Source organism: Vicugna pacos, chromosome 9 (genome assembly GCF_048564905.1).
Source record: "Vicugna pacos chromosome 9, VicPac4, whole genome shotgun sequence".
Lineage (NCBI taxonomy): Eukaryota > Metazoa > Chordata > Mammalia > Artiodactyla > Camelidae > Vicugna > Vicugna pacos.
The window spans coordinates 74,457,388-74,484,512 of NC_132995.1; the positions used below are offsets into that span (position 1 = coordinate 74,457,388).

The 27,125-nt window shown below is 38.6% G+C and overlaps 1 protein-coding gene and 2 long non-coding RNA genes across 6 annotated transcripts in view; 1 reads left to right on the forward strand and 2 right to left on the reverse strand.

Annotated features, from left to right (window-relative positions):
- The window catches only part of LOC140698305 (uncharacterized), a 45,439-nt gene extending 39,379 nt beyond the window's left edge, over window positions 1–6,060 (reverse strand). The window contains exon 1 of the long non-coding RNA XR_012076020.1: window positions 5,969–6,060. This is a non-coding gene — a long non-coding RNA (uncharacterized lncRNA). The remainder of the gene's footprint in view (window positions 1–5,968) is intronic.
- GCLM (glutamate-cysteine ligase modifier subunit) lies at window positions 4,593–24,312 on the forward strand. Of its 3 annotated transcripts, none has more exons than XM_072968195.1 (7): window positions 4,593–5,141; window positions 9,134–9,199; window positions 10,473–10,557; window positions 13,847–13,906; window positions 14,851–15,053; window positions 16,120–16,234; window positions 20,016–20,268. In XM_072968195.1, the coding sequence occupies exons 1-7, from the start codon at window positions 5,016–5,018 to the stop codon at window positions 20,078–20,080; spliced, it is 720 nt and encodes a 239-aa protein (XP_072824296.1). In that variant the 5' UTR covers window positions 4,593–5,015; the 3' UTR covers window positions 20,081–20,268. The 3 variants fall into 3 exon arrangements, with proteins under 3 accessions (XP_072824296.1, XP_072824297.1, XP_072824295.1); XM_072968196.1 differs by lacking the exon at window positions 20,016–20,268 and adding an exon at window positions 17,188–18,192 and having other exon boundaries at window positions 4,594–5,141; XM_072968194.1 differs by lacking the exon at window positions 20,016–20,268 and adding an exon at window positions 20,298–24,312 and having other exon boundaries at window positions 4,596–5,141.
- On the reverse strand, window positions 15,503–27,087 carry LOC140698302 (uncharacterized). Of its 2 annotated transcripts, XR_012076017.1 has the most exons (4): window positions 27,002–27,078; window positions 25,760–25,907; window positions 21,266–21,374; window positions 15,503–15,678 (listed from the first exon to the last, which is right to left on the reverse strand). It is a non-coding gene; the product is annotated as an uncharacterized lncRNA (long non-coding RNA). The 2 variants fall into 2 exon arrangements; XR_012076016.1 differs by lacking the exon at window positions 25,760–25,907 and having other exon boundaries at window positions 27,002–27,087.
- Window positions 27,088–27,125: the final 38 nt, after the last annotated feature.

The following is a 27,125-nucleotide window of genomic DNA, read 5'->3' on the forward strand; positions in this document are numbered from 1 at the left end:
TATTTGTTGGCATAAAAATACTCACAGAATAGTAGATAGAAACAGAGTATAAAACAATTCAAAAAGTGTGATCAAGTTCTGCTTTAAAAATAAATGTATGTATTACATATGCAGCGAAAGTCTACACAGTGATACACCAGAGACAATGGTGATTTTTGGAGGGCAGGATCATGGACTTCATTCTCTTTTTCACTGGTATATTTTCATCTTTCTATAATAAATAGGCATTAATTTTGTCATAAGAAAAATGCAGTTTTAAAAATGTTAATGATGCTTAAAATAGTTTTAATAACAGGGGGATATTTGCTATAATATTAAGTTCAAAAAGGAAGATACACAGTTGTTGAGACAGTAAGAATAATAGTCATGTAAAAAAATAAGTGTTGAAAAAACCAAAGTAGATGCCTTTGAACAGTGTAAATGATTTTAAGTTACACGCTTTTTATAATTAAAAAATATTTTCTAAAGAAAAATGCTGGGCAAAATAATTTAGGATCCTTTAACAAATTGAATTGTCTCTGTAGTCAGCTGTCAAAGAAAATACATACACAAGACCCATGGTCCTTAAACTGCAGTGACTCCAGGAGGCACCCGGAAGACTTGTTTAAAGGCCTGTTTCCAGTCCCCCAAACCGAGATAACGCGGCAGGCGGTACAGCACTGCCCGGCTGTGATTCCTGCGGCACAGCTGTACTTGCTGATCCCAAATAGCATAATGTGAATGTCTCAACACAGTATCTTCTAATAAGAACAAATTTTTCATTGTCTCTCCAAGTATTATAATTCTGTTCCTCATTTTATCTCTGAATTTCAACCTTTGTGATAATGAGCATTTAAGACTTTGCTTTCTCAGTGGCCAGTTATTCACAAAAGTTCTTCCTGGAGGGAGGGTATAGCTCAGCGGTAGAGCGCACGCTTAGCATGAGGTCCTGGGTTCAATCCCAGGCCCTCTGTTTAAAAAGAAAAGAAAGAAAATTCTATATGGGGCCAGCTCTTGGGAAACAGCATCTTTCAGTTCAGTCCCTCCACTTCACAAATGAGGTTCTGACCCCAGAGAAAGTTTGCAGCTTGCCTGAGCCCCTCGCCTGCTCCCCGGGCTCCTCCTGATTCCCCAGCAGCCCAGTTTTCTCCAACCCCTTCAGCTTTTCAATGGTAATTTGTCACTTAATGGCAAACGTGTTAGTCTGACTTAAGTCCACGCTCGTCTTGGGACGGAGACATCATCGGGAACAGACTCTAGACAGAATCTGGGTTTCCCTGTTCCGCTGTGCAAGGACACCTACGCTACTGCCAACGTCCAGAGGTCCCCAAACCAACACACCCCGGGTTAATAAAAGCCCAAAGCTGACTCAACTGTAGTCAGATTTTAAATATAACTTGTGCAGAATTAGCAAGTATTAGCAAGTTCTGAAAACATTTAAAGGTAATTTCTTTCATCATCTAGCATTTCCTCAGGAATTTTGGACGGCTCTTTGGAGAAGACAGCCAACATACCTTACAGTATATGAAATGATGCACAGAAATAACCAAAACCAGTAAGTATAGTTTCCTTGCCAAAACTTTTAGAATCCTTGTACTAATAGTCCTGTATTTTCTGATGAAGCCATGCAAAAAAAAAAAGTAATTTATCTGTCTCTGTGACAGTTAACACTTATTGAGCTATATATGCCAGACATTATGCTAATAATTCTATATACATTATCTCACTTATGTAACAACTGAATGAGTTGGGTGCTAGCATTACCCTCATTTTATAGATGAGAAAACTGAGGCTTCGAGAGAATAAAAAGCTTACCCAAACACGTGCTTCTGGCAAGTACTGGAGCCAAGGTTTGAACTGAGCTGGTCTGACACAACGTTCCTGCTCTCCTAACCATTCTGCTACGTGTTTCTCTGACTAGCTGTCATTTATCATTCATCTATCTGTCAATGAATATAATCTCAGAAAAGGGACATCAGAATTGAGTTTTTCCCTATTTTTAATCTTCTTAAAACTTTCCTGTTATGTTTTCATATAATAATTTTAAAATATGTGCGTCATACTTATGCATGTGATTTTTGTGGGTATGACTGCCAACTAAAGTTAGCACTTTGCCCAAATATAGACACACTTTTATCAATGTATACTTAAGAATTTTAAAGTGATGTTTGTTTGCCAATGTATACTTAAGAATTTTAAAGTGATGTTTGATTGTTGTTTGCCAGAGAAAAAAATGTTATATTACATTTTCAATGTAATAGTACATTTAAAATGTGATGATAAGAACAAGAATGGTATCAGTCAGGGTTCGACTGCAGTAAAAAGAAACCACTCTGTTTAAAGAGAAGGTATTTAATACAGGAAGTTAAGGGCTTATAAAATTGAAGGTTGGACAAACCAGCTCTGGACCTGCTTTGTGACGGTCAGCCAGGACTATGTGAAAGCCAGAGGGACTCTCAGGAAAGTTCTGCCTTCTAAAAATTAACTCTACACAGCCTCATTAAAAACCTGCTCACTCTCCTCGGTGGAAGTAACTCAACCCTAGATCTCCTCTTCCCAGTAATGGAAAAACATAACAGTTGAAGCTATCATGGTGCAACTCAAGTGCACAATGCCTGGGCATAGCAATGGACAAATTATAGGCACTGTTATAAAGATTGCCAATCTCCCATACGCTTCATCACAATATTCTTTTATTTTCTTCATAGCCTTAAATATTAATTGAAATCATTTTAAAGTTTTATATATATACATATATGTCTTTTGTACTAAAATTAGGGCCCTCTATCTTGCAGAGACATCCCATTCCCTTGGAGAAGTTCTTAGATGACACATTAGATATTCACCAAGACTTCCTGAATGACTGAATAAATGCTATCTATGCCATTGATTTTCCAGGGAGGTTGTGGTCCTGCGCAGGATAAAGCTTGTGAATGACTGAGTCTACCTCCCTTTTTCTAGCAGGCATAACCCATTTGAAATTGCTTATCCTGCCTGCTTTCTTAGAAACGGTGTTTTCCCCTCCTTTGCCTAGACCCCTCAGCAGCGTAATGGGGCAGGAGGAGGTGAGGCCAGGGTTGGAGGATGGAGAAAAAAGAATTACTTGGGGCCCTTTTCTCCCCCTAGGCTCCAGCTGTTATAGTAATAGCTTAGCAGAGTGAGGACGATTTATCTGGATGATCGTGACCTCAGAGAATAACAAAATGTGGACACTCATCCCAGCTCTGAAACAAATCAGAAACAGCACTCACTCATTCATCCATTCAACAGATACTGACTGAGCATCTACCACATACCAGGCACTTGATTTGTGCTAACAGGAGTGCTGTCTATAGGACCAAGCAGATCACTCCTTTGGATACTTCCTATAATCCTCAATCTGCTAAGTAATAATTATCATAAAGTGACTCCAGCCCACTGCACACACCTGAGAACTGGGTTTGATCAATGAAGGGCAGACAGTGTTAGGATTCCATAGTTTTGGTGTGCTCTTATCCATCTGGAAAACATCACACTAAAGGCTAATTGCTACGTTTTGGCTGACTTTTCTCTGTGCCCTATTTTCTATTTTGCTTGCTTTTAGTAAATCTTACCAGTTTTTCTAACCCCGTATGGTAACCTGATTCCTCCTTTCCTCTAACTAGGGCAAAAGAAGGCACATCGATTCTCTTTTCCTGCATCTTCACAGCCTTCATTCACAGTGGGCCAGGTTCTCAGTAACCTATGTCTAGGTGACCGAGTCTCCGCACTGGTCTCTTGGCGTTGAATCATTCCCACGACAACTTTACACACCACTTGCAGACGTGTATCTGTACCCCTTCATCTCTTTTGAATAGCATTTTGCCTTTTAATATATCTGATTACTCTCAACAAAAGTAAAACTTTCTTGAATAAAGCTCAATAAATGTGAAATTTGAGGTTCATACCAAGTCCACCATATAGGAAGTTCAGTAGAAGTAACGAATCAGCCGCCTCTGCGCGAACGGGCCGTATCTTCCCTGATCACACCGGTGTGTGTGCGCTTCAGTCTGAACACACCTGGAAACTGCCCTACGATATTCTTATATTGTTTACTCATTGTTCCACTGGCTTAGGCCTCGTGTCTGGAACTAGAGTTTAAGCCTCTCCAGATGGAAGGGAGACGGGCTACGGTTACGAAGCACTTTCTCGCCCGCGATTTCTGCTTAGTCATTGTCCTCCAGGAAGCGGCTCCTCAGCTGGGGCTGAACTCTCCCCCTTCCTCTTTGATTGCACACATTGGCCTACAGACAATGTAAACCTTTAATGAATGGACGTGGCGAAGAATGAGCAGTTTGGGGGAAAGCTCTTGAGAAAAGAAGTGAACTTAGTAAGAGGGTAGCCAAGCGAAGCTGAAGAAGGGGGCCCTTGGGCATTACGCCCGCTCCGGACAGCTGAAACCGGCTGGCATCGCAAGCCTCGGTGGATACCTGCGCTGTCTTTTTAAAGAGGTGAGTGAGGCGTCACCGGCGTGACGGCGCAGGGGCTGCGCGGCGGGCGGGGGCGGCGCGCCCTTTGACCGGCAGGGGGAGCCCTGCCGAGCGCCGGCCCCGCGCCGCCCCTCCCGCCCCGCGCGCCCCGCGCTCCCTCCGCCGCGCGCCCGCCCGCCCGGCGCCACGCCCGCCGCAGGCCGAGGGCCAGTCGCCCGCGGCCCGGCGCCCCGCGGCCCGCTCGCCGCCCCGCCCCGCCGCGGGACGGGTAACGGTTACGAAGCACTTTCTCGGCCGCGATTTCTGCTTAGTCATTGTCTTCCAGGAAACGGCTCCTCAGTTGGGAGTGAACTCTCTCCCTTGCGGCGGCCGCAGGAGCAGGAGCCGCGGCCACCGGCGCGTCCTTCCCGGGCCGCCGCTCCGCCGCCGCCGCCGCCGCCGCCGCCCGGCCGCCCTCGGGCCCGAGCGCAGGCCGGGGTCCCGCCGCGCGGGGCGAGCAGCCGCGCGTTCCGCTCTCCGGCCTGCGGGGCGGCCTCCTTCCCCAGCTGCGGCCCCGTCGCCGCCGGGCCCGCTCCGTCGGCCGCTGCCATGGGCACCCACAGCCGCGCGGCCGGGGCGCTCCTGGCGCGGGCCAGCACCCTGCACCTGCAGACGGGGAACCTGCTGAACTGGGGCCGCCTGCGGAAGAAGTGCCCGTCCACGCACAGCGAGGAGGTGAGGGCGGCGGGCGTGCGGGCCAGGCCGCGGGCTGGGCCGGGCCAGGGCGGGCGCCGCGGGGGACGCGGGAGAGGCGCGCACCTGGGCTGCGCCCGCGGGACGAGGCTGGGGCGCTGTGGCATCCCGACCTGCTGGTGGGGGCATATCGGCTTAAAAAAGTCGGCAGGTGCACCTTCACGCCGAGCAGCGCCTCTGTCGGTGCTCGCGGCCGGTAGCCGAACTCTCCAGCCGATGGGGTCCCTCTCCGGGCTGTCGGAGTCCGAGAGCGCCGGCCCGTCGCTCCGTCCCTCTCCCTGCTCCGCTCCCTGCCCCGCTCCCTGCCCCCCAGCGAGGTCCGGCTAGAGAAGTGTGTTTGAGACGAGCTTTTCGGGGATTCAGATGAGGTAGCAGTAATAATCCACTTAGCTTTTAGGGTGATGGCAGTAGTTTCTCTCTTGCTGTGAGGCAAATGTCTAAACACTCAAATACGGCTTTGGAATAAGGTATATATTTCTCTGGCCGAAGATTAATGTGCCTCAGTTATCTACGTAAACACTGATCACCATTTTGAAGTGGCCGAGACTAATCTGGAGTTACACTCTTTACTACGTGTTTGTTACACAGCGGGGCCTTCCTAAGGAGAGAGCCGGTCATCATGCAGGTAATCGCTGAGGCATATTGGCGGTTTGGGATGATTTTAGTATTAGCGAATAACAATACATAAACTCTTAATTTAGAAGCTCGGTGACTTTAGGAAGCTGACCATCGCGAGTCTATATACATAACTTTCAAGCTGGATAATATCTTCATGAGGAATGAAAGAGATAATAGATGAAAATACTCACCATGCAGGCATTTATCTCCCTTATCATCTGGCTCAGTCAGGAAGATATAGCTTGATTAAAGGAAAATACTTCCTACACTGTGTCATATTATGTTATCAGCCGTGTTCGTAGTCCGTTTCGGCTCATTTGTGTGAGACGGTGGTGGTACGCTATGCAGGAGCACGTGCCGTCTCCCTGAGTATGCGCTGGACCTGTGCCCAGGCCTGGTGTTGGGAGTGAGGGCCCATCCAGAGATGAGAACTCTCGGTTGTAACTTTAATAGGAGTCAGAATCCATGCCGTGTTCTGTGTCTAGGATTCAGCTCAGTTTGTATGTTTTGTTGTTTTTTTTTTTTAATCTACCCCCACTTGGACTATTTCTGCCAAAGATAAATACTTCTGTGTTTGGTACTAGACCTTACATTTCCTCCAGGGCTGGTGGTTCAGTATAGCATTCTGCATGTATACTGATAATGTTGGCTGAAGTTTTCCCTCCCTTATCTCACTTAACACACGCTAAAGTAGTGGTTTTCAATTTGGCTGCAAAGCCAGTAAAAAAAAAAAAAATACATTTGCCTTGCATTCTAATTCATAATTTACACACACACACACAGAGTTTTCATGAAAAGGTTTTAACCCTTACTCTATACTGTGTATTCTGATTTTTTGTATCTTATTTTAATTTTTAGAAACTCGATTTCCTAATGCAGTAATGAGTCACACCCCACCGTTAAAAGGATTGATTTTGGTTTGTGTGTTTTATTTTGGGTGCTGTATAAGAGGAACAAAACTAAAGAAACATTGAAAACATTTAAGGAAAACTTGAAGATATGATGGCATATGTAGAGAAAACATGACAGCTTAGGTAGAATAGGAGAGGCATGTTTTGCTTCTGTGTGAAGAATTTTGTAGCAACCAGAGCTTTAAATTGGGATATACTACTTGAAACAGGTTAACCTCTTTGAATAAAGAAACTGATAAATCACTCGTTGAGAACATTTACACATTGGATAGAGAGATCATTAAATTTACTAAAAGATCTGTTCTAGTTCTGTTGTTTGGGTTGGTTGGTTTTATTAATATTCTGTGACCTCCCAGACTTTTTGTTTCACTAGAATTTTATTAAATCAAATCTAATTTTTTAAATGGGCCATTATAGGACTGTTTTAACCAGTTATTTGTTGTAAGGGCATTTTTAAAACTCTTATACAACTGCAGATCTAATGATACACTAAATTACGATGACACTGATCTTCCATGATACTATGTGTATATGGTAAGAATGAAGAGAACAGAGAACAAAAAAGTACAAGGTTAATGTTAAGTCAATACAGGTAACATGTGCAAGAATAAAAATCACTAGGTTTGTGATAATGGTCAGTGAATTTCTCATATTATTGTAACATTGGGCTGTTCTATGATTTGTCCTGACAGAAAGGGGTGAACACTCTGAAAACACACTTGTCTTCATAAATTGAGAAATTCATCAGGAAAGCCTTAAGTATGCAAGTGAAGCATCCTTTCAGTGGAAAATTTCTAAGTTTTTCCATGATTTGAACCACAGAATTCCTGAAAGAATTTTTACCTTCTAGTTGGTCCTGCTGCCTCAACTTTTATTAACTTTTCAAAGAATATTGGCTTGTAATTCTATCTAAAATGATTATCAACTAATTTTTATCTACTGGCTTAAATTTGATTATGAATATACCTTCCACAAAAATATAGATATAGACCCTGTGAATTGAATTCATGTGGGATATTGTGGCTAGCACATAAATTGCTATTGTAGACTATAAATCTTACATAGGTGACTCTGAGCTCTTAAATTGATAAACCAGTTGTCCCTTGTAATTATCTGAACTAAAATATAAGCAATAAAGTACTTATATCAGTTTTTATCATAAACAGTCCTAGATCAAATAGTGAGTTCAGGAGTTTAGTCTCTGTTTTTGGTGTTAGGAAAGTGCTTTTGCAATTCAGGGACGTACTTCTAGTTACTCATTATTTTTTCATTGATTGCCCACAGAATGCGAAGCACTGTGCCCTTAGTATTTAAAAGGCAGTGATTTCAAACTGCTAGTATTGGCCCATTCATGGTCATAAGTCAGTTTAGTGAGTCATGGAGCAGCATTTTTTTCCCCTAACTAATAGAATAGAAGCCATCAGAGTATCTGGCATGTAGTAAGTGTAAATATCATTTTGTGAATTTTTGTTCTGTCCTGTGTATGTAGGTCCTTACTCATTATGTGAGTGTATGTCTTACTTTGGACCACTATTAAATGAGTCTGAAACTTTCATAAGAGATAAAAGATTAGTAAACACTTTAATAAGTTTACAAAATACTATAATGTTCGTGTAAAAATGTTTGTTTATATAAGACAACAAGAAAGACAGATTTAAGGTGTACTTAAGTGTTAGGAAATGACTTATGGACTGACTGTATGCAAGTTGACTTCTGCAAGATATTTAGAGTAAATTTTGATTAGTTGGATGCTTGTTAAAATGAAAGTTCTGCATCTCTTAGAGAATGATTCAGCAGATCTAGGATAGGGCTCAGAAATTTAAATTTTTAATAAACACCGCAGGTGAATCTGATATAGGAGTTTCTCTGGCCACCTTAGAGAGTCATTAGTCTGTCTTTGAGGAATACGGCATAGTGGTTAATATCACCTCTAGTCAGGTAGCCTGGGCTTGAATCCAAGTTCCTCCATTTATAAACCTTATTCTTGAAAAAAAAAATGTTTCTTTATGAATGTTTTTATTATGTCTCATAAGTTGACTTAAATTTTCATTGGTACAAAAGTATTTTTTTATTTTAATAATGTTTTTTGTGGGATAGAGGTAATTAGGTTTGTTTGTTTCTTTATAGAGGAAGTACTGGGGATTAAACCCATGCATGCTAAGCACACACTCTACCACTGAGCTATAACCTCCCCCCACAAAAACATTTTAAATAATTAGACTACTGCTTTAGGTCAAGAACATTTGAGAGTTGAGAGTAGGATAAAAATAGGTCTATCTTTGTTAAAGGAAACAAAAACCCTGTTGAATTAAAAGTTTGGTTTGTGTGGTATTTCCTGTTGATGTCTTCTTTTTCCTCCTTATCAGACTAGCACAGTCTTATTGTAGACATACAGAACAGTGTGTAGCCTTTGATTAACAGTTTCAAAATGCATTTCTTTTGCAGCTTCGAGATTGTATCCAAAAGACCTTGAATGAGTGGAGTTCCCAAATCAGCCCAGATTTGGTCAGGGTGAGTGAAATGTGAATAAAGAAGTCATGTAGGTCAGAAAGGAAGTGAAATAAGCAGGAAATTAATTTCCTCAGTTATGATAGGAAAGTCACATAGGCAGTTAGCATAAAACTCAGTGGTTGACTTGCTGAGATAGGAGTCTGGCTCACTAGACTTAGCGTAAAAGAGAAAATCCAGACTTTCTAGTCGGCTAGACGAGATACAAGGATTCCCACCGCAGTTTCCTCACAGTGTGTTTTGTTCCAGTTTATATTTGGTCTAGTAGAGGAATGACTATCAAACAGTTTTGACTAGTAGATTGCTTTGATAGAATATAACCCAAAATACAGTCACTAGAAATAATTTTTTAAATGTCAGGTTCAGATGAAAAAGTAAGAAGCTGTGTTTTGTTAAATGTTCATGTGTGGTTATTATCATACATGTTAATATACAGAATACCTGTCTGTAAACCACTCTTTAGAACCCAGCTTAGCCAAAGGCTTGTAACAAATTACATAGACTACTTTAAAAGTATAAATGAGGACATGTGCTGAAAATAAGTGTTCCCCTGAGCATACTACAAGTTTGTAACTGTATCTGCTAGGCAGACGTTAATTAATGTCTTCTATCAGTCTCCGTTCCTCTGAAATGACCATTCACTCTGTGCATGACTTGGAAATGCTACTGAGCCCCTGGTACATGCCAGGCATTGTAATATACTCAAGAACCATGGAAAAGTCCTCACTATTTACTTTGTTTTAATCTTATAAATGTGAGTTAGTATCTTTCTGATCTATATGTACTAACTTTTTATAATTTCACTCATTAATTATTCATTATTATGTATTGGAATGACCTTTTTTTCTTTTCATTGCACTCAGAAAAAAAAAGTTTTGGCTTAAGACATTTGTTAATTGATACAGAAAGTTTTTAACATGTCAACATCCAGAAGGAAAATACTATTTTTCATTGGTTTCTTTTCTGAATAAAATTACTTACTGTGCTAGTGGTTCTAACTCCTCACACACTGCCCAGTTGTTGATCATACATCCCTCTGAGTAGCAGATCAAAATAAGACACTTTTTCCCAGAAAACGAAGACACACACACACACAGCATTTTACTTTTATTTCAGGGCTTTACAAACCTTCTGAAGCCCATACAGACCTCAGGTAAAGAACCTTGTTGTTTTATGGGTTCTCTGCTTCTAACGAGTGTTATGGACAATAGAAAATATATAGCTAATCAGAAACATTAATTTTATATTTATTGTAAGTATCATGTGTTTATTATAGGAGTTTCCAGATGTCTTGGAATGTACTGTGTCTCATGCAGTGGAAAAGATAAATCCCGATGAAAGAGAAGAAATGAAAGTTTCTGGTAAAGTCCAGCCTTAAATTCATTTTGTCATACAGGAGAAGTCAAAGTGAGGTTTTGTCACTTTTTTTGCTTTCTTTGCTTCTGGTACTGAGTACCTCAGTCACTAAGTGTGGCAAATAGCAAGATTTATAACATAATTTTAAAGTCAACCTTAAAAAAGGAGTTGCAGGAGGTCCCTGTTGGCTCCTTCAGTGAAGTCAGCATAGAGCTGCACCCTGCTGCTCTTCCCCGCGTTCTCAGTGACTGACGCGTGGGACGTCAGAGCAGCAGGGAGAGGGAGGTGGAGGAAACGGGAAGAAAAAAGGGAAGGCTTAAGAGCAGTGGCTCCCTGAAACAAGCGCGAGCCCTGCCGTCCTGGTGCGACACTGCTGAGCAGTGGCTGAGGTTGCCTGGGAGCACGAAGAGAAGGCCGGGCAGCGGGTTACATGAAGGGAGATAAAACAGACATTGTGCCCATTCAGCAGATGTATTGAGTGACTCCTTTCCAGAGGCAGCACTAGTCAGCTCAGGAAATGAAAAGATGTGCTGTTCTCGCCCTCAGCTCACAGTCAGCGTAGCATAGTCATTAAATGCTTGAGCTTAAGTAGACTGAATTCCCAGACGTGCAGATTACTGACTGATGAAGTTTTGGGCTAACGTATGATTTACCCTCTGTGGGTTCAGACTCTTCATCTATGAAATGGGGATACGTCTGTGCCACAGGCTTCTTTGTAAGTGACGTGAAGTAGCAAAAGAAACGCTGAGCACAGTGCTTGCACGGAGTCAGTGCCAGGCAGCTGCTGCTTATTACCGTCTGTGTTGTAGTGGTGGTTATTTTATATTGTTAGTGTTACCGGGATGGACATGTAAGGCGAGATAGGGCATTGTCATCTGACTTTAAAAATAGCTACTTCCGTTTGTTGAATCTTGCTTTATACAGGCACTGTACTTGACACTTTATGGTTATACTTCATAGAATTTTCAAAACAGTTCTGTAAGGTAGATCTATTTTCCCCATTGCACAAGTGACATTAAATAACTTGAAAGCTGTCATGTGGCAAGTAAGTGGTTGCACCAGGAAGCCATCTAGGTATGCCTGACTACAAAACCCACTTTTTTCTGTTAATTTCACATTGCTATTTGTGTTGGGAAGGACGTCAAAGCAACATTTTCTCTGTGGTTGATTGCGGCTCCTCATGGCAGGGATCCATCTCGGAGCTCTTACGAGTTGTCCTTAGTTCCTAGAGGGCGTGAGATTTTTGATAAGCTCTCTACCTGTGAAGAGCTTTACTCTCTCCATCTACCTAAAAATGCCTCATCTTTCAGAGAGAGGAGACCATTTCAAATGGCACAAATTCATGGCCAGAGGAGCAGTAATGGGAGGGTCTTCATAGAGTGTAGTTACAGGAGCCAAGGGTGGACTGCAGTGGTGAAGACTGACTCTCAGCTGGTTAGGAAGCTATGATGGCTTGTAAGTAGAGCAGTAACATGAGGAAAGCCGTATTTGAGGACAATTACCCAGCAGTAGAAAGGAAATGACAGATAGTCAGTGTACAATGAAAATTTGTTGCATGTGTTGAATGCCAGGCACTTTACATAAGGGTGTTTCATGAACCCTGTTTTCCCTCTGTTCCCCTTTCTGATTTTCTCTCTTCTTGCTTTCCTCTTACTCCACTTATTTGTCTATTGAGATTTTTGAAATATGCATATAAAGTTTAGTTGAAATCAAGACAAAGTTTCAGTTTCTTAAATATGAAAAATGACTCAACTTTCCTAATAACCAAAGAAATGCCAGTTAATGTGGTCCTCGGCAGGTATATTTTGTATTTACCAAGTTAGCAAATATATATGTATGTTATATATATGTTTCTAATAGCGTTCTATATTGTTAGGAAAGTAACCCCTAACTTTTAGTGGTCTGGTAAACTGATACAAATCTTTTCTAAAGTAGGAGGTAAATAAAATAGAACAAGACTCAGAAAAAAGATCATATCCTTTGACTCACAATCACATTTCTGATCATTTGTCCTTGGGAAATGCTTCAGGCATAAAGTTGAACAAAAAGTTACTATCGATGTTTATATGTGATAACAAAAAACTGAAACTAATCTAAACATCCACAAAGCAGGAAATCATTTAGTAAATTGTACCCTATCAAAATTATGGAATAACGTGCAACCATTAAAAATGAGTGTGTGTATAGTTCCCTGTGCTATACAGAGGACCTTGTGGTTTATCTGTTTTATACATAGTAGTTTGTAACTGCTAATCCCAGACTCCTAATTTATCCCTCCGCCCCCTTACCCTTTTGATCACCCTAAGTTTGTTTTCTATGTCTCTCAGTCTGTTTCTGTTTTGTAAGTAAGTTCATTTGTGTCATTTTTTAAGATTCCACATATAAGTGATACATAATACAGCTTGTCATAACCTATATTGAAAAAGCATATGAAATATATATATAGTATAACTGAATCACTAAGCTGTACACCAGAAACTAACACAACAATGTAAATCAACTATGGTTCAGTTAAATTAAAAAAAAAGAGTATGTACAATTATTCATTAAAAATACAGAGTACATAAAAATCTAAGCAGTAATTTCTTTTGGTAATAAGACTATTGGCAGTTTTTTTTTTTTTTTGGTCTTTCTACTCTTAAAGGTTTTCATCATTTCTAGAGTGAATATTGTTATGATAAAAAAATTAAGATAACTAAATACTGCATAGAGATGTAAAAAAGTATTTTTGCATAAAGGTAAACCAAATAGAAGTAGAAAAATATACCCTCCTTCATATGGCCGAGAACATGAAGGCAACGTCTAAAAATGAAAATGATTGTATTTGGAAGGTGGGGTTATGGGGTGTTTTTGTTTTTGTGGGTTTGTTTTTCCAATTTTCTTCTCATTACAAGCAATTTTAATTTAGTCTTTATATAGATTTTAGTTTATTGGATAAAATACATAATATACTCCATTAATGTTTAATTCATAAAAATATACACTTTAAAATATACAAATTAAATAATTTCAGTTTTTGTATTTATCTGACCTTCCTTCTAATAAATGGGAAGTTAGTATCTGATTTTTTGTTTTGACGAACAGATGTTCGTTGTCAACTAGCATATAGTTTTTAAATTACAATGGATATATACTCTTAGATCTTAAAATGAAACAAAAAAAACAATGTTACTAGGAAAAGAAAAATAATGCATTCAGGATTATCTGTCATCTTAGTATTGTTTGCGGTGTTACTGCTATGAGGTAGGATGCTATTCAAATGTAGTAATCAGTTTTGTTTCCTTTGATACCCAGCAAAGCTGTTCATTGTGGGATCAAACTCTTCATCATCAACTAGAAATGCAGTTGACATGGGTAAGCAGAATTTTAACTTTATTTTCATAGAGGACTTTAAATTTTTGTAGGTGTATTAGCTATATCCTGTGTTCAGGTCCAGGAAAAAAAGAAAATAAGTTTATTGCAGTTTTACTTTTTAAGGTTCTAGCCCAGTTCCTTATGGGTTCTGCAGATTACATCAACTGGTGTAAGGTCATATTTTGATATATAAGAGGAATGTAAAAGATGTAACATTATTAATGTTAACTATGTTTGGAGATAGAAATTCTCCTTAATCATGTTTTTAACACTTTCAGTACTACAGGTGAAATGCCAAAACAGTCACAACAAAAACAAGCATTTTGATCTATTTTCAGCACTTCGTTAGGTTATTGTGGCATTACAGTTACTCAGTATTTTTTCTTTTATAACATTCTTCCAGTATTTATATACATTGAACAGTGCAGTAATTAGCTCTTTAATATAATGGAGTGAACAATAATCGTAAAAATAGACTCAACTTATTTTTATAGAAATTACGAAATTATCTACCTCTATAAATACAGATTAAGACCATAAATTGAAGTTTTCAGTATCTCAGATTTATTCTTTGCTATGATTACCAAGGACAGAATATTAGGTCAGAAGCTACCAAAAAATCTGGGGCCTAGGAAGCAAGGAGCACTGTTCCCCAGGAAGCGGTGCCTGGAGGGGTTGTGAGTTCCCCAGGAAGAGGCAGGCCAGAGAGACCCACTTGTCTGCCACACAGACCAAGTAGAGAAATGTGCACTTACACTTTTTTAAAAGATGGAAATGTTCTAAGTAGCAGGTAAATTATGAAACCAAATGAGACCATCTGTTATATAGAAAACTAGTGAACTGTACGGACAGAATTCAGTTGGGGTACTTGAAAGACATTAGAAACAACTTGTTTTTATTAAGTAATAAACATCTATCCTCTTCCGTGTCTCCCTTCACACCAGCCTGTTCGGTCCTCGGAGTTGCACAGCTGGACTCTGTGATCATTGCTTCGCCTCCCATTGAAGATGGCGTTAACCTTTCCTTGGAGCATTTGCAGCCTTACTGGGAGGAATTACAAAACTTAGTTCAGAGCAAAAAGATCGTTGCTATAGGCACCTCAGATCTGGACAAGACCCAGTTGGAGCAGCTGTATCAGTGGGCACAGGTAAAGGCCGTCTAGATCACGAGCACTCGGGGAGCCTGTCTTTTACAGTCTTTGCTGCCTCCCGTTAAACATCGTGCACCTAGTGGACACTGCCGTGGGGTGGCTGTTCCAAATATGGGAGTTTTTGAGGCAGGCTTTGACAAAAACACTTGAAGATGTGTTTGGTTAAGCATTCACAGCCAAATGAATTAAGGCTGTTTCCTTCAGTTTTAGTTACGTGATAAAAGTATTACATTTTTCTTGTGTATTATTAGTCCGTAGCTCTCATTTCCTAAGTAAGAGGATATCATGTATAACAGATATTTTGCTCACTGTTATTTAAAGCTATATAAGACCCTCAGTTTGTACAACCTGATGTGGAGAGGGAATCAGAAATCAATCACGGACACTCTCTGGCCTAATAACCTACAAAATTATTAGGGAAGTTGCTTACTAGTATCTTACCTGTATTCTCTGTTTTTCTTTATTCCTTTTACTTCATCCCCAGCCTTCTCCTTTTCAGAGCTTTCAGTTTCTTATGGGCAGGAAGACCCTAGAGAGAAGTGGCCCCTTGGCACTTTGACTTGGTGATAGCCAGAGTGTGGCTAAGAGCCTTCTGAAGAGATTTGGGTGATCCGAAATGTATCTATAAATTTACCAGAGAATCTATTAGAAATTATCTAATTCTTCTATTTTTCAAATGTGCCTGATTAATAGCCATATTTTAACATTAATGTTAAATATACTTATTTATATTTGATTCTCTGTCTTTAAGACATATTCCCTCTGTAGCTCAAACCATACACTTAGAATCATGTTTGTTTCCCAGGCAGATGTATTAGGTGGCAGATTCTGGCAGGAGGCATTTTAATATTGTGGTACTTGTGGCTTTTCCCTCTCCTAGAGCTATTTTTCCCCTCCGTGTTACCACTAACATGAGTTAGAAAAGCATTCATTAATATATTCACATAAAAGCGCCGTGGAATGTGATGCTTCTTCTGTTCTAAAACTGAGTCCTTTTATTGCTTTCTACTTTTTGTAGCACTTAATTTAGTCGAGATGTCATGATTTTTTTTTCCACTTCTAGGTAAAACCAAATAGTAACCAAGTTAATCTTGCCTCCTGCTGTGTGATGCCGCCTGATTTAACTGCATTTGCTAAACAATTTGACATACAGCTGTTGACTCATAATGATCCGAAAGGTAAGGCTGAGATTTTCATTTATAGAAATTGGTCATGAGGTTTTATCTTACAGGAAGCTACTTGTTAAAATTTAATTTTTAATTGTGTACAGTGACAAAGGTACAATGCTGTTACCTAGAACTATCCTTAATTATTAGTTCAAAACATATATGCCTTTATTTTAGTTTCAGAAAGCTTCAGTTTCGTGTTTGTACCAATGGGAAAAGAAGTGACGGACTCATTTCCTAAACATTCAGTCTGTTGAGGTTTATAGGCATTAAGCTACGCAGAAAGGATCTTTTAAGATATTCTGAATAATATCGCATATAATCTTGTCTAGTACAGAAAAGATTGTATCAAAGAGCCACTTAATTAAAGAGGACAAATGTCTAGAAAAGGAGGCAGATAAAATTTAATTTGAAACTTAAGCATCTTAGACTAGGTATTTGATAAGCTATTTTATTAATCATATATCAAGACATAAATGTTTGCTGTTAATCAGAAACATTGATTAATGGCAATGGCTTATCTGCTTTTTATAGAATAATTTTTAATCAACATTTTACAAGATAACTTGGAGATCTGGGAAGGAAATAGTTTACACTTCATCCTGTTTATTAGCAGTCTGCTCCATGCTCACTTTTTCACCGTTTCATAGGGAGGAGAGGCAGAGTTTTACTTAGTAAATACACAGGCTCTGTGAAACAGTATTTTTGGTATACTTAAGTGAGATACCTTGTGGGAGTGTTAAATCTCCATGACAGTGTTAACAGAAGTTCTGGTTTAACTGGAGGAAATTACACTTTATAGGTAATTCCTGGAGAAAACCTTCAGCTTTTACTTCCATTTCTAAAACTGGTGTTACGTTGGTGATTAGAGTCGGTTTACTTTTAGGATGCTTGTGGGTAACCTCTTAAGACTTGATACTATGCGTTAGTAGTCTGCTGAGTCCATTGTTTTACTTGTTCTGTAGGAAGTGTAGGAGGAGTTCTAATGTTGTTCCTCACATGCCAGGCATCACGCTAGATGCCTCCAAGATTATCTGTATTCCTCACAACTACTGAAACTAGACATTTTATTGATGAGAAAATAGAGTTTAAGCAACTAACTGAGGTCACAGCACTGGCACAGAGCAAAGTCTGAACTTGGACCTAAGTCTTGGCTGAAGGTGGAGCTTTTCCTCACGATACCGGGCCACCTCTGATTTGAAACGTCCTTGTTACAGTATTTCAGTCTGAAACTTTACTTTCTTACGAGTTCCCATTTAAGTGGTACCAGAATAGGAGATGGTGACTTTTGCCTCCCCTCCACAGCAGAGCTTTCACAAGCAGGTAATTAGATTCATTTCTTTAAAAGAAGGTCATTTTAGTGAAAATCTAACAAAGAATTGCTAGGCTGATTTGTTCTAAAATATAAGCCATTTAGATTTTAACTTCCCATACGTTGGCAGACATGATACCATTTTTCTGTTTACTTTGGGGGTGGAGTTCGTCCAACAGTAGTTATTACCGATAGCAGTTGTTACCAGCAGCTGCTGGATGAGCCTGTACCCTGTTCCAGCGCCACTAGAAAAACACTCTGTCCTTTTTCCAGTAGCAAAGGAAGCAGGAAAAGACTAAGATGGCTCGTGTTTTATTTCCACGTTATCTAAATGTTGGCGTGTGGGTTATGTGCTAATACATCATTGTTGTGGAAAAATACGTTGCATGTGCATATGTATGTGTATGTGAAAAGAGAGGTTTCATTCTTTTTGGAGGGTATGTTTTTGCTTTACTGGTGTAATTTGGCATTTGGTGTCTCTTTAATTTTAATTCTAAACTCTGTAATTAGAACTTATAGGCCAATCCTGCATATACTGTTAACTGATCTTCAGACACTTCGATCTGTGATGAAGCAATTCTCTTAAAAGTTTTGTCATGTTTACTGATTCTCAAGAGTTAACATAGTCAAATTAAAAGTATGTAGTTAATGAATTACATAGTCTTGATTTTGTGTCAGATTTATTTTTTTAAGCGATCAAGTTGTAAAACATTTAATCCTGCTTGTCATCTAAAGTAGAATTTTGTTTATAAGTCACCTAAAGGCTTTCCTCTGTTCTAAAATTACCCTTATTCCTCAGAAAGGTTTATTTTCCATTACTCTTTGTCCTAGAAGTTGTGGTAACAGTTTAACTGCAGTCAGGATAAAATTGTGAAGTAGGTGATTCTGACTTTAGAACTTTCCCCTTTTTATTGGCCTTGCTCCTCCCCCTACTCCCATTGAATCTAATCTGTACTACGCCTCATGACCTCACGGTCTTCTTCTCTGTTGGACAGTCTGATAGACGAAGCCATATTACAGTTATTTATCCAAAGACATTTGCATTTCAGTCATGAAAACGACCGTTTACTAGCTGTGTGACTTTGGGCAGGTTATTTAATCTCTCTGTCTCAGTTTCCCCATGTAAAAGGAAATATTATTATCTGTCTCATTGGGTTATTAACCTGTGGATTAAAAGAGTTAATACATGTAAAGTACTCAGCAAAGTGCCTGGCACGTAATAACAGCTAATACTTCCTGAGAGTTTGCTATTGATGCTGATCAAATAGCACAGCAGGTCATCTGGGGCAGGCAGGTTCTTCACGCTCCCGTGTCTTACTGTACAGATGACCACTTAGTCCCTATCTGTAGAGTTGGTTCTAAACCGGGGGAATCTTTCCATATTGACTGATTCAGTAGACATTTACTTGAGCACCTACTCTGTGCCAGGCATTGTTTTAAGTACTAGAAATACAGAACCAAGTCAGAAAAATTTCAACCTATACGGAATTTATATTCTGACAGGAGAAGGCACAATAAAATAAAGTTGAATATGGTAAACAGTGGTGTAAGCTATGGAGACAAGATGGCTGAGGGAGAAAAGAGTGCCCAGATGAGGGGCTGGTGTTCTGTATGGGATGGCTGATGGTCAGGGAGGCCTCTCCACTGAGGTGACCTTAATCAGAGACCTACAAGAATGGACTGAGCCGTGTGGGCATCTGGAAGAAGAGTGCTCGGGGAAGAGGAAGCAGCTGGTTCAGGGTCCCCAAGGTGTGAATATGCTTGAGGATTTCAGTGTACAGCTCTGAGGCCAGTGTGGCTGGAGCAGAGGCAGTGAGGAGGGGAGTGGTACCTCAGAACAGTGGCTTGGACATCAATGTAGAATTAGAAAATAATGATTTCATCAAAGAGATGCAGATTAAAATACAACCACTGGGAAGGATTTTTAAAATAAGCGCTGGTGCTGGCGAGGACATGGTACAGTCGGCACTCCAGTGTTACCTGCTGCGTGTGGAGCACAGCCTTCCTGGAAGGCAGTTGGCAGTATGCTATGTAACCAGCCTTCAAAGTGTACTTGTACTTTGACCTTGTTCCATAGCCAGGCATGCATTTTAAGGATGTTCATCAAGCATTATTTTTATTAGCGGAATATTAAGAAAAAACGTGTGTTTTTTTTGTCAACAATAAGGAAGTGTATAAATTATGATACCTATAAAATTTAATGTTGGGAGAATTATTAAAAATTATGTTTTCACAGAATATTTAATTATACGATAAAATATTCATAATGCAAGAAAAAAGTAAATTAGGCTATAACTATGATATGATTTCTGGTTTTTAAGATATGGATAGATAAATACATACACACATGAATTCACACAGAAAAGAAGTTGGATGGAAATACATGGCAATGGAAATGGTCCATCTGTGGTTGACAGGATTGTGAATAACTTTTTTTTTCCTTCTTTGTACTTTCCTGTATCGTCCCTGGCTGTACATTAGAATCACCTGGAAATCTTCAAAAAACACAGGCTTCCAGGCTCCACTCACTAGAAACTATGGAGTAAACTGGCTGAGGTACAGGTGTAGATGCTTCCTCAAGAACCGCCGGGGTCTTTCTGACGCTCTGGTCCAGGCTCATAGCACATATTAAGGATGTGTGTGTTTTATGTTCAGTTCTGAGGTGTTTCTTTAGTTGTGTTTAACTGCTCGCCTACATACTGAAGTGGCTTTGTTTTCAAACTTAACAATTTGGGTTTTCATTTGTTGTCTGCTTGTTTGAAGAACTGCTTTCGGAAGCAAGCTTCCAGGAAGCTCTTCAGGAGAGCATCCCCGGCATCCAGGCGCGGGAGTGGGCGCCGCTGTGGCTGCTGCGGTACTCGGTCATCGTTAAAAGCAGGGGAGTTATCAAGTCAAAAGGCTACATCTTACAGGCTAAGAGGAAGGGTTCTTAACTGCGTCTTAGGAGCACGTCCTGCTGACTTGTATTTTCCTTGAACGTGAGACAAAGTTGAGATGTGTACGTCTAGTTACTGCCTGCAAATGGTGTCACTGAGGCAGACATGCTTTTGTTCTATTTGGCAAGTTTTGAATACTTCTCTTGCTTCCGTGTCAGTTCACTCACATGAACCACTGTATTGTTTTCATTAAACTATTGTTTTCTAATTGAAATTGTCTATAAAGAAAATACTTGCAATATATTTTTCCTTTATTTTTATGACAATAGAAATCAAGAAAATTTGTTGTTAGATCTATTTTGGCCTAGGCATCAGGTATATATATTACATATTTATACATATTTTTTATTTCTAAAAAATTCATTAATTACTCTTTACTCTACAGTGTAACTAAGCGACTTAATTACAATTGTTAAAACTGAAATACTGGAAGATATTTTTCCTGTCATTGATGAGATGATTATTATCTCAGCATAACCGGAGTAGCTGGGATCTACTAGTAGTGTAAATAAAATTCCTTTCTTCAGTACAGGAGTGGAAACTTAAATTTTTTTATGTGTCCTTGCTTATAGTTGAGGTATAACGATTTAACCTTATATTCTTGTGCCATATTTGCTCTTGCTTATTACAAAAACAAGCCAAAGTAAATCTATAAAGGAGACTAGAAGCTTTGAAATTATTGTTTGGGGTTTTTATAAAAGCAGCTGTTGTCACCTCCAGACTCTTTTTAATTCTCAGTCTATCCTTACTATTTTGCTACTCATCAGGAGTGTTCAGTAGGCATTGAGCACTTACCATGCGCTGGGCACCGTGGGCTCTGGAGAGGGGCAGGGGCACGGGGATGAAGAGTCAGGTGAGTAAAATACGCAGTCTTTGCTCCCCGCTGGTAACCGACTGCAGGGGACTAAAAGCCAAAAGAGGGGTGGAAAAAATACTTAATTCAGGGCCAATGTTGTCTATTTAGACAACTTTGTTTGAGATGTGGTCTTAACTATTTAAAAGCAAAGCAATATAACCAAAACTTTAGAGCTAGAAGAGACTATAGCTCATTTAATATAATTCCTCATTAGTTTAAGAACCAGAAAATAGCAAATAAGCTATGACCTTTGATATATACCATAGGTCTTTGTAATTCTATAAATTTGTATCTGTAACCCAAATAGTTTAAAAATTTCTTTAAAAATCTCTATCTCAACACTTTTAAACCATGTTAACACATGGTTTATAAAATGAAATTAATTATATAATTATATATATGTAAACTAATATATAAAACTAATTTTGCCCAAATGTTTTCATCTTAGGAAAAAGAGCTGTGGTTCCATATTCAAAATAAATACAGTAGACTTTTTTCCTATCCTAAGTAAGGGTTTATAGTTCACTAGTTGGATAATTTGATCATTAGAATTGTAATGTGAATTCAGCTGATTTACCTGCTAAGACTTGCTTAGACTTTGAGCCTCCTAAAGCTTTATATAGCCTTTATATTAATTGTATGTAATGTTGGTAAGTGGGTATAATTAACTTTTTTATTTGGAAATGTACAACATTTTTTCATGTAACCTAAGTGTTTAAACAAATGCTCATTTTAATTTTAGCCTATACAGTGAATTGGCCAAAATATTTTAAGAGGGAACTTTAATATCACCTTATTTTTTAATACCTTGGACTACAAAAGTGGACTATTTGAAAGGTTATTTTGAAAATAGGAAACAACGTATATTGTTAATATATGCAGACTTGAGCAGGAGCTTTTTTGTGTTTTTCCCCCTACTCTTAACAAAGAAGCAAGATTATGGATTCATTTTGTGAAGGGGATCATGTATGACATTTTAAAATGTGTTTTGTCTTTGTTTTGCTTCTGTACCTTTAATTTCCGTTATTGAATAACCTTTTGTTTAGAAACTGATTTTTTTAAGTACTTACCATTTCTAAGGTGATAAGCATTTCTCTTCTTGGTGAACTATCAATATAGTGAATGCTTCTCAAATACTTAAGGACTTAATGTTTAAAAAGCCATAAAATAAAAGAGTGGTAATACTACCAAATAATTGCTGAAAGCTAAGTTACTGATAGTATATATAACAGATATTTTTCTGGGGAGATGTGTATCCAGCGACCCAAGGTAGAAAGAATTTATATAATTTTTTTCCCAGTAAGCATGACAAGAAGCCACAGCTTATTATTAAATGTTCAAAATACACTGGAGCCTTACTTTAACGCAGTGTACTGTAACTTCGAATTCGTCCTGTGATTAGTCTATCTTGAATTCTCATCTGAGAGAAACTGTAATCAACAAAAGGACCAAGATGTCTTACAAAAGTTGTTCACATGGTATAAATTCTGAAGACCACATTGTGCCAGTGTGATTAATAGAGTATCCATTTAGGAATGGCCAGTGCTAGAACTTGAATCACAAGTAATAGCTAATAATTTTCCCATTCACAGATAAGATCACGCAGACAGCTATGTGTGAAATAGAAATTGAAGTTACTCTATTTTGAATGAATGGTTCAGACTTTTCCCTACCAGAGCTAAGCAGAAACTGAAATAGGATCCTCGATTTTCAGTGATAAAAGGTCTACGGCTCATTTAAGTATGTCTCTTTTTAGAACAGATTTTTTTTCTAACTTTTCCACCCAGCCTTTTTAATATTTGGGAATGTAAGCAATTGATATATTTATTGTATACTGGCCGACAATTCATCTTTCTGCCAAATGTACATTTAGAGAAATCTGAAGTTGTTTTAATTAGAATTTAATCTATTGTGTTTTCATACTCAAATATACCAACTTAAGATTCCAAACCTATTTTTTTCCCAAAATTCCTAACGTACCAGAACTTGTACCTGTTGTTTCCCCATAAAGTTGGTGGGGGGATATGTCAGTTTTATTTTTTAAAAATATGTACTATAACTTTAATTAATAATTTTTATAGTCTTCAGAGTTAGAAATATACTTAGGAGGGGAAAATGTTTTAATTAGATAATTCTACTTTTATGTGTCTGTAGTAGTATACTATAAAATAAATGCAAAATATAAAGCATTATTAAATGTTTTTAATTTTACCTATATTATCAATTATAATAAAGTGTTAGTCGTACATTTTTTAATTGAGTTGTTTCAATAGTTAAAAGCATACTGGAACATTATATTGATTTTGAACTATGTGAACTCAAACTGAGCATGATTTGAAAATAAATTATGAAAAAAATGTAAATACCCAAGCCATAAAATTATTCATACATTCATTCAGCAAAGATTTATTGAATGCCTCCTGTGTGTCAGGCATTGTACGAGGTGCTGGCAGACACAGAGATGAAAACAGTCCTATCTTCAAGGAGCAGATAAGTATACTTGGAGAGGGAGAGATCTGTATGTGAATGAGAGCAGTGAACAGCTGGCTGCATCTGTTAATGATGGAAGCGGTAAAAAGGGAGTGGGGAAATGGGGAAGGAATGGGGTCACCAAGAAGCAGGGTAAGGACAAGAAGGCTCCCCTACAGAAACAAGCGGTAGAGTAAGATCCGAGGATGGGGTGTGGGGTGTGCCTGCTTTGTAATTTGCTTATATTGAATGGTGAACAGTTTATGTGTAAACTTCAGAAATTCAGTGAAAACACTTTAAGAGCTTGTTCTTATCAGATAGAAAGGAATGGCTTCTGGTGAGACTTGTAAGAGTAGGTGAGGTTTGAAAAATCACATTTTGTAAAAGACAAAACCTTGCCCCAATCCCCTAAATATATTAGGATATGGCTGTATGTAGTGTGCCTACCAGAAAAGTCAAAGAAAACCTTAATATGTATCCCTCAACAACGAATAAAAGTATAAAATGTCATGCAAGATTTTGGTGTGTGTTTTGGTCCATTATTTTAAGAAGGTCCACGTTTTACAATGAGCATTATTTATTTGGACTTGGCGCTGTTTTCTCTGTTTCTTTGCCCACTGTTGATTCTTGCATCCTACTCCATTTAAGTTTACTTTTTAAAATATATCCTTAGTAATTCTTTCACTGAAGGTCTTTGGGCCATAAACTTCCTAGGTCTTGTTTGCCTGAAAATGTCTTTATTTTGTTAATAATCTTAAATGATCATTTGATATTAGACAATTCTAAGTTTCCAAACACTTTCCCTTGGCATCTGGAAGATAATATTCCATTGATTTCCAGTGTATATACTCTTGCTGATAAAAATCTGGACTTCCTTGCCTAGAAATATCTGTCTTTCCCTCTGGTCACTTTTTTCAATTTAAACTTTGATTTTGATGTGTATGGGAATAGAATAAAGCAAGAAAATTAAAACTGGCTTCTAAGTTTTCTGATAACACAAAAAAGTCCTCATAAAGGAAAACATTGATAACTGGATTTAATCAAAATTAGTCTTTTGTTCTTCAGACAATACTATTAAAGTAAAAATGTGAGCCACAGACTAAGGTGAAATATTTGCAATAAATATTTCTCATGAAAAATAAATTGGACATAATCAGGTTTCAAAATCACACTTTGAAAAACATCAAAAGTAAAGACAACCCACAGAACAGGAGAAAATATTTGAAAATCGTATCTGATAAGGGTCTTGTATCTAGAATATGTAAAGAACTCTTACAACTTACTGACAACCCAATAAAAAGTAGGGAAAATGTTAAGAGTAGATTTTTCTCCAAAGAAGACATATGAGTAGTCAATAAGGACATTATAAGATGTTCAACATCATTAGTCATAAGGGAAATGCAAATTAAAACAAGTATCACTAAAATAGCTAAAAATTTTAAAAACTGACAATACCATGTGTTGACAAGGACAAGAAGGAAGCAGAACTCTCCTATAGTGCTGGTGGAAATGTAAAATGGTACAACCACTATGGAAAACAACTTGGGTAAACTGACTATATGCCAATAAACATACATATGTATATTGAAATAAATAAATAATGGGATTTGTTACAAAATTAAATGTGCATGTACCATGTGACCCAGCAATTCCACTTCTAGGTATTTACTCAAGAGAAATAAAATGCATATCCAAAAAGGAATATATTAATGTTTATAGCACTTTACTCATAGAAGCTGAAAACTGGAAACAACCCAAATGTCTGTCGACATTTGAATGGATAAATGAATTGTAGTATAATCATACAGGGGGGTACTACTCCGCAATAAAAAATAATGAACTACTAGTATACACAGTGACATGGATGAGTCTCAGAAACGCGCAGAAAGAAGTTAGACATGAAAGAGTATGTAAATTACTTCCTTTGCATTAAATTTTAGAACAAAAATAATCATGACTATTACCTATTGCTGCATCTGGGTACCAAAAGGCCTCTCAAAATGTTGCCATCAAGGTCATCTGGGACCATAGTTTCATCTATGAGCTTGATTGAGGCTGGTCTGCTTCCAAGCTTGCTCATGTGGCTGTTGGCTGGACTCAGTTCCTCTCCAGCTATAAGGCAGAGGCCTCCCTCACTTCCTTGCCACTTGGCCCTCTCCACAGGGCAGCTCATAACAAGCAGCCACTAGCTTTCCACAGAATGAACGAGTGAGAAAGTGCAAGATGGAAGTCAGAGATTTGTGTAACCTAATCTTGAAAAGTGACAGCCACCACACTTCTGTTACAGTTTTTCATTATAAGTCACTAGATCTAGTCCATACTCAAAAGGTTTGAAGACCAGAAGATGGGATCACTGGAGACCATCTTACAAGTCAACTTAACTTAAAAGTAATGCCTTATATATAATAATGCAAAATGACCACAAATAGTATGTATTTTTAAAAGGCCTTTACACTGAAACTCTCATCTTTTGGTTAATGCCTAAAATTCCGGGGAGAGATTCAACCCTACAATTTAAGGGTCTAGTTAGTAAAATATAGACTATAAAGAGAGTTTCCCTTTGGGCCGGAGTAGTGATAACTGTGTTTTTATATTATATTTACCTAACATTGGGTATACCCCTACTCACTATCGCACCTTTAGATTATATAAGTTATTAGTCTACTAGTTCCTGGGGCATAGATATATTTTACCCCAACCAAGTCTCTTCTTTTTTATGGTGTATTTTTATTGAATTATAGTCAGTTTACAATGTTGTGTCAATTTCTGGGGTACAGCACAATACTTCAGTCATACAGGAACATCAACGTATTCATTTTCATATTCTCTTTAGCCATGTCACTACAAGACATTGAATTTCCCTGTGCTATACAGTATAAACTTACTGTTTATTTTATATATAGTAGTATCTGCAAATCTCGAACTCCCAATTTATCCCTTCCCTCCTCTTCCCCGCCAAGTCTTTAAATTTTATTTATATTTAACCTCACAAGTACTACATGAGCATATGATCTTTTTAAAGGTATTACAAATGCAAACGTCTCCTTCGGCCACACGCACGGCTACATTAAGACCTTTAGGACTGCTGAACAAAGAAGATGGGCGGAGTGGGGCAGAAGTTGCTACTTTCCAAAGCGTTCATGTGAAACGGGCCCTAGGCCACTGTGGGTTTCGCCGCCCCCACGAAGGCCCCTCCCGGCGCAAACCTGATGCGTCTCCTACCGCGCTGTAGTGAACGCTAAGACCTGCGCCCTCGGGCATCCCCGGGTCCATCCGCCCTGACCTAGGTCAGAGGGGCGGAAGTGAGTTCTGGGATTCTCGCGGGAAACG

What these genes read in the sequence shown, in the direction of transcription:
- GCLM (XM_072968194.1), top strand. Translation starts at nt 5,016, where the DNA reads ATGGGCACCCACAGCCGCGCGGCCGGGGCGCTCCTGGCGCGGGCCAGC. An exon ending in TCAGCCCAGATTTGGTCAGG is followed by an intron (nt 9,200 to 10,472) that starts GTGAGTGAAATG and finishes TGTTTATTATAG; the next exon opens with GAGTTTCCAGATGTCTTGGA. An exon ending in TAGAAATGCAGTTGACATGG is followed by an intron (nt 13,907 to 14,850) that starts GTAAGCAGAATT and finishes CCTTCACACCAG; the next exon opens with CCTGTTCGGTCCTCGGAGTT.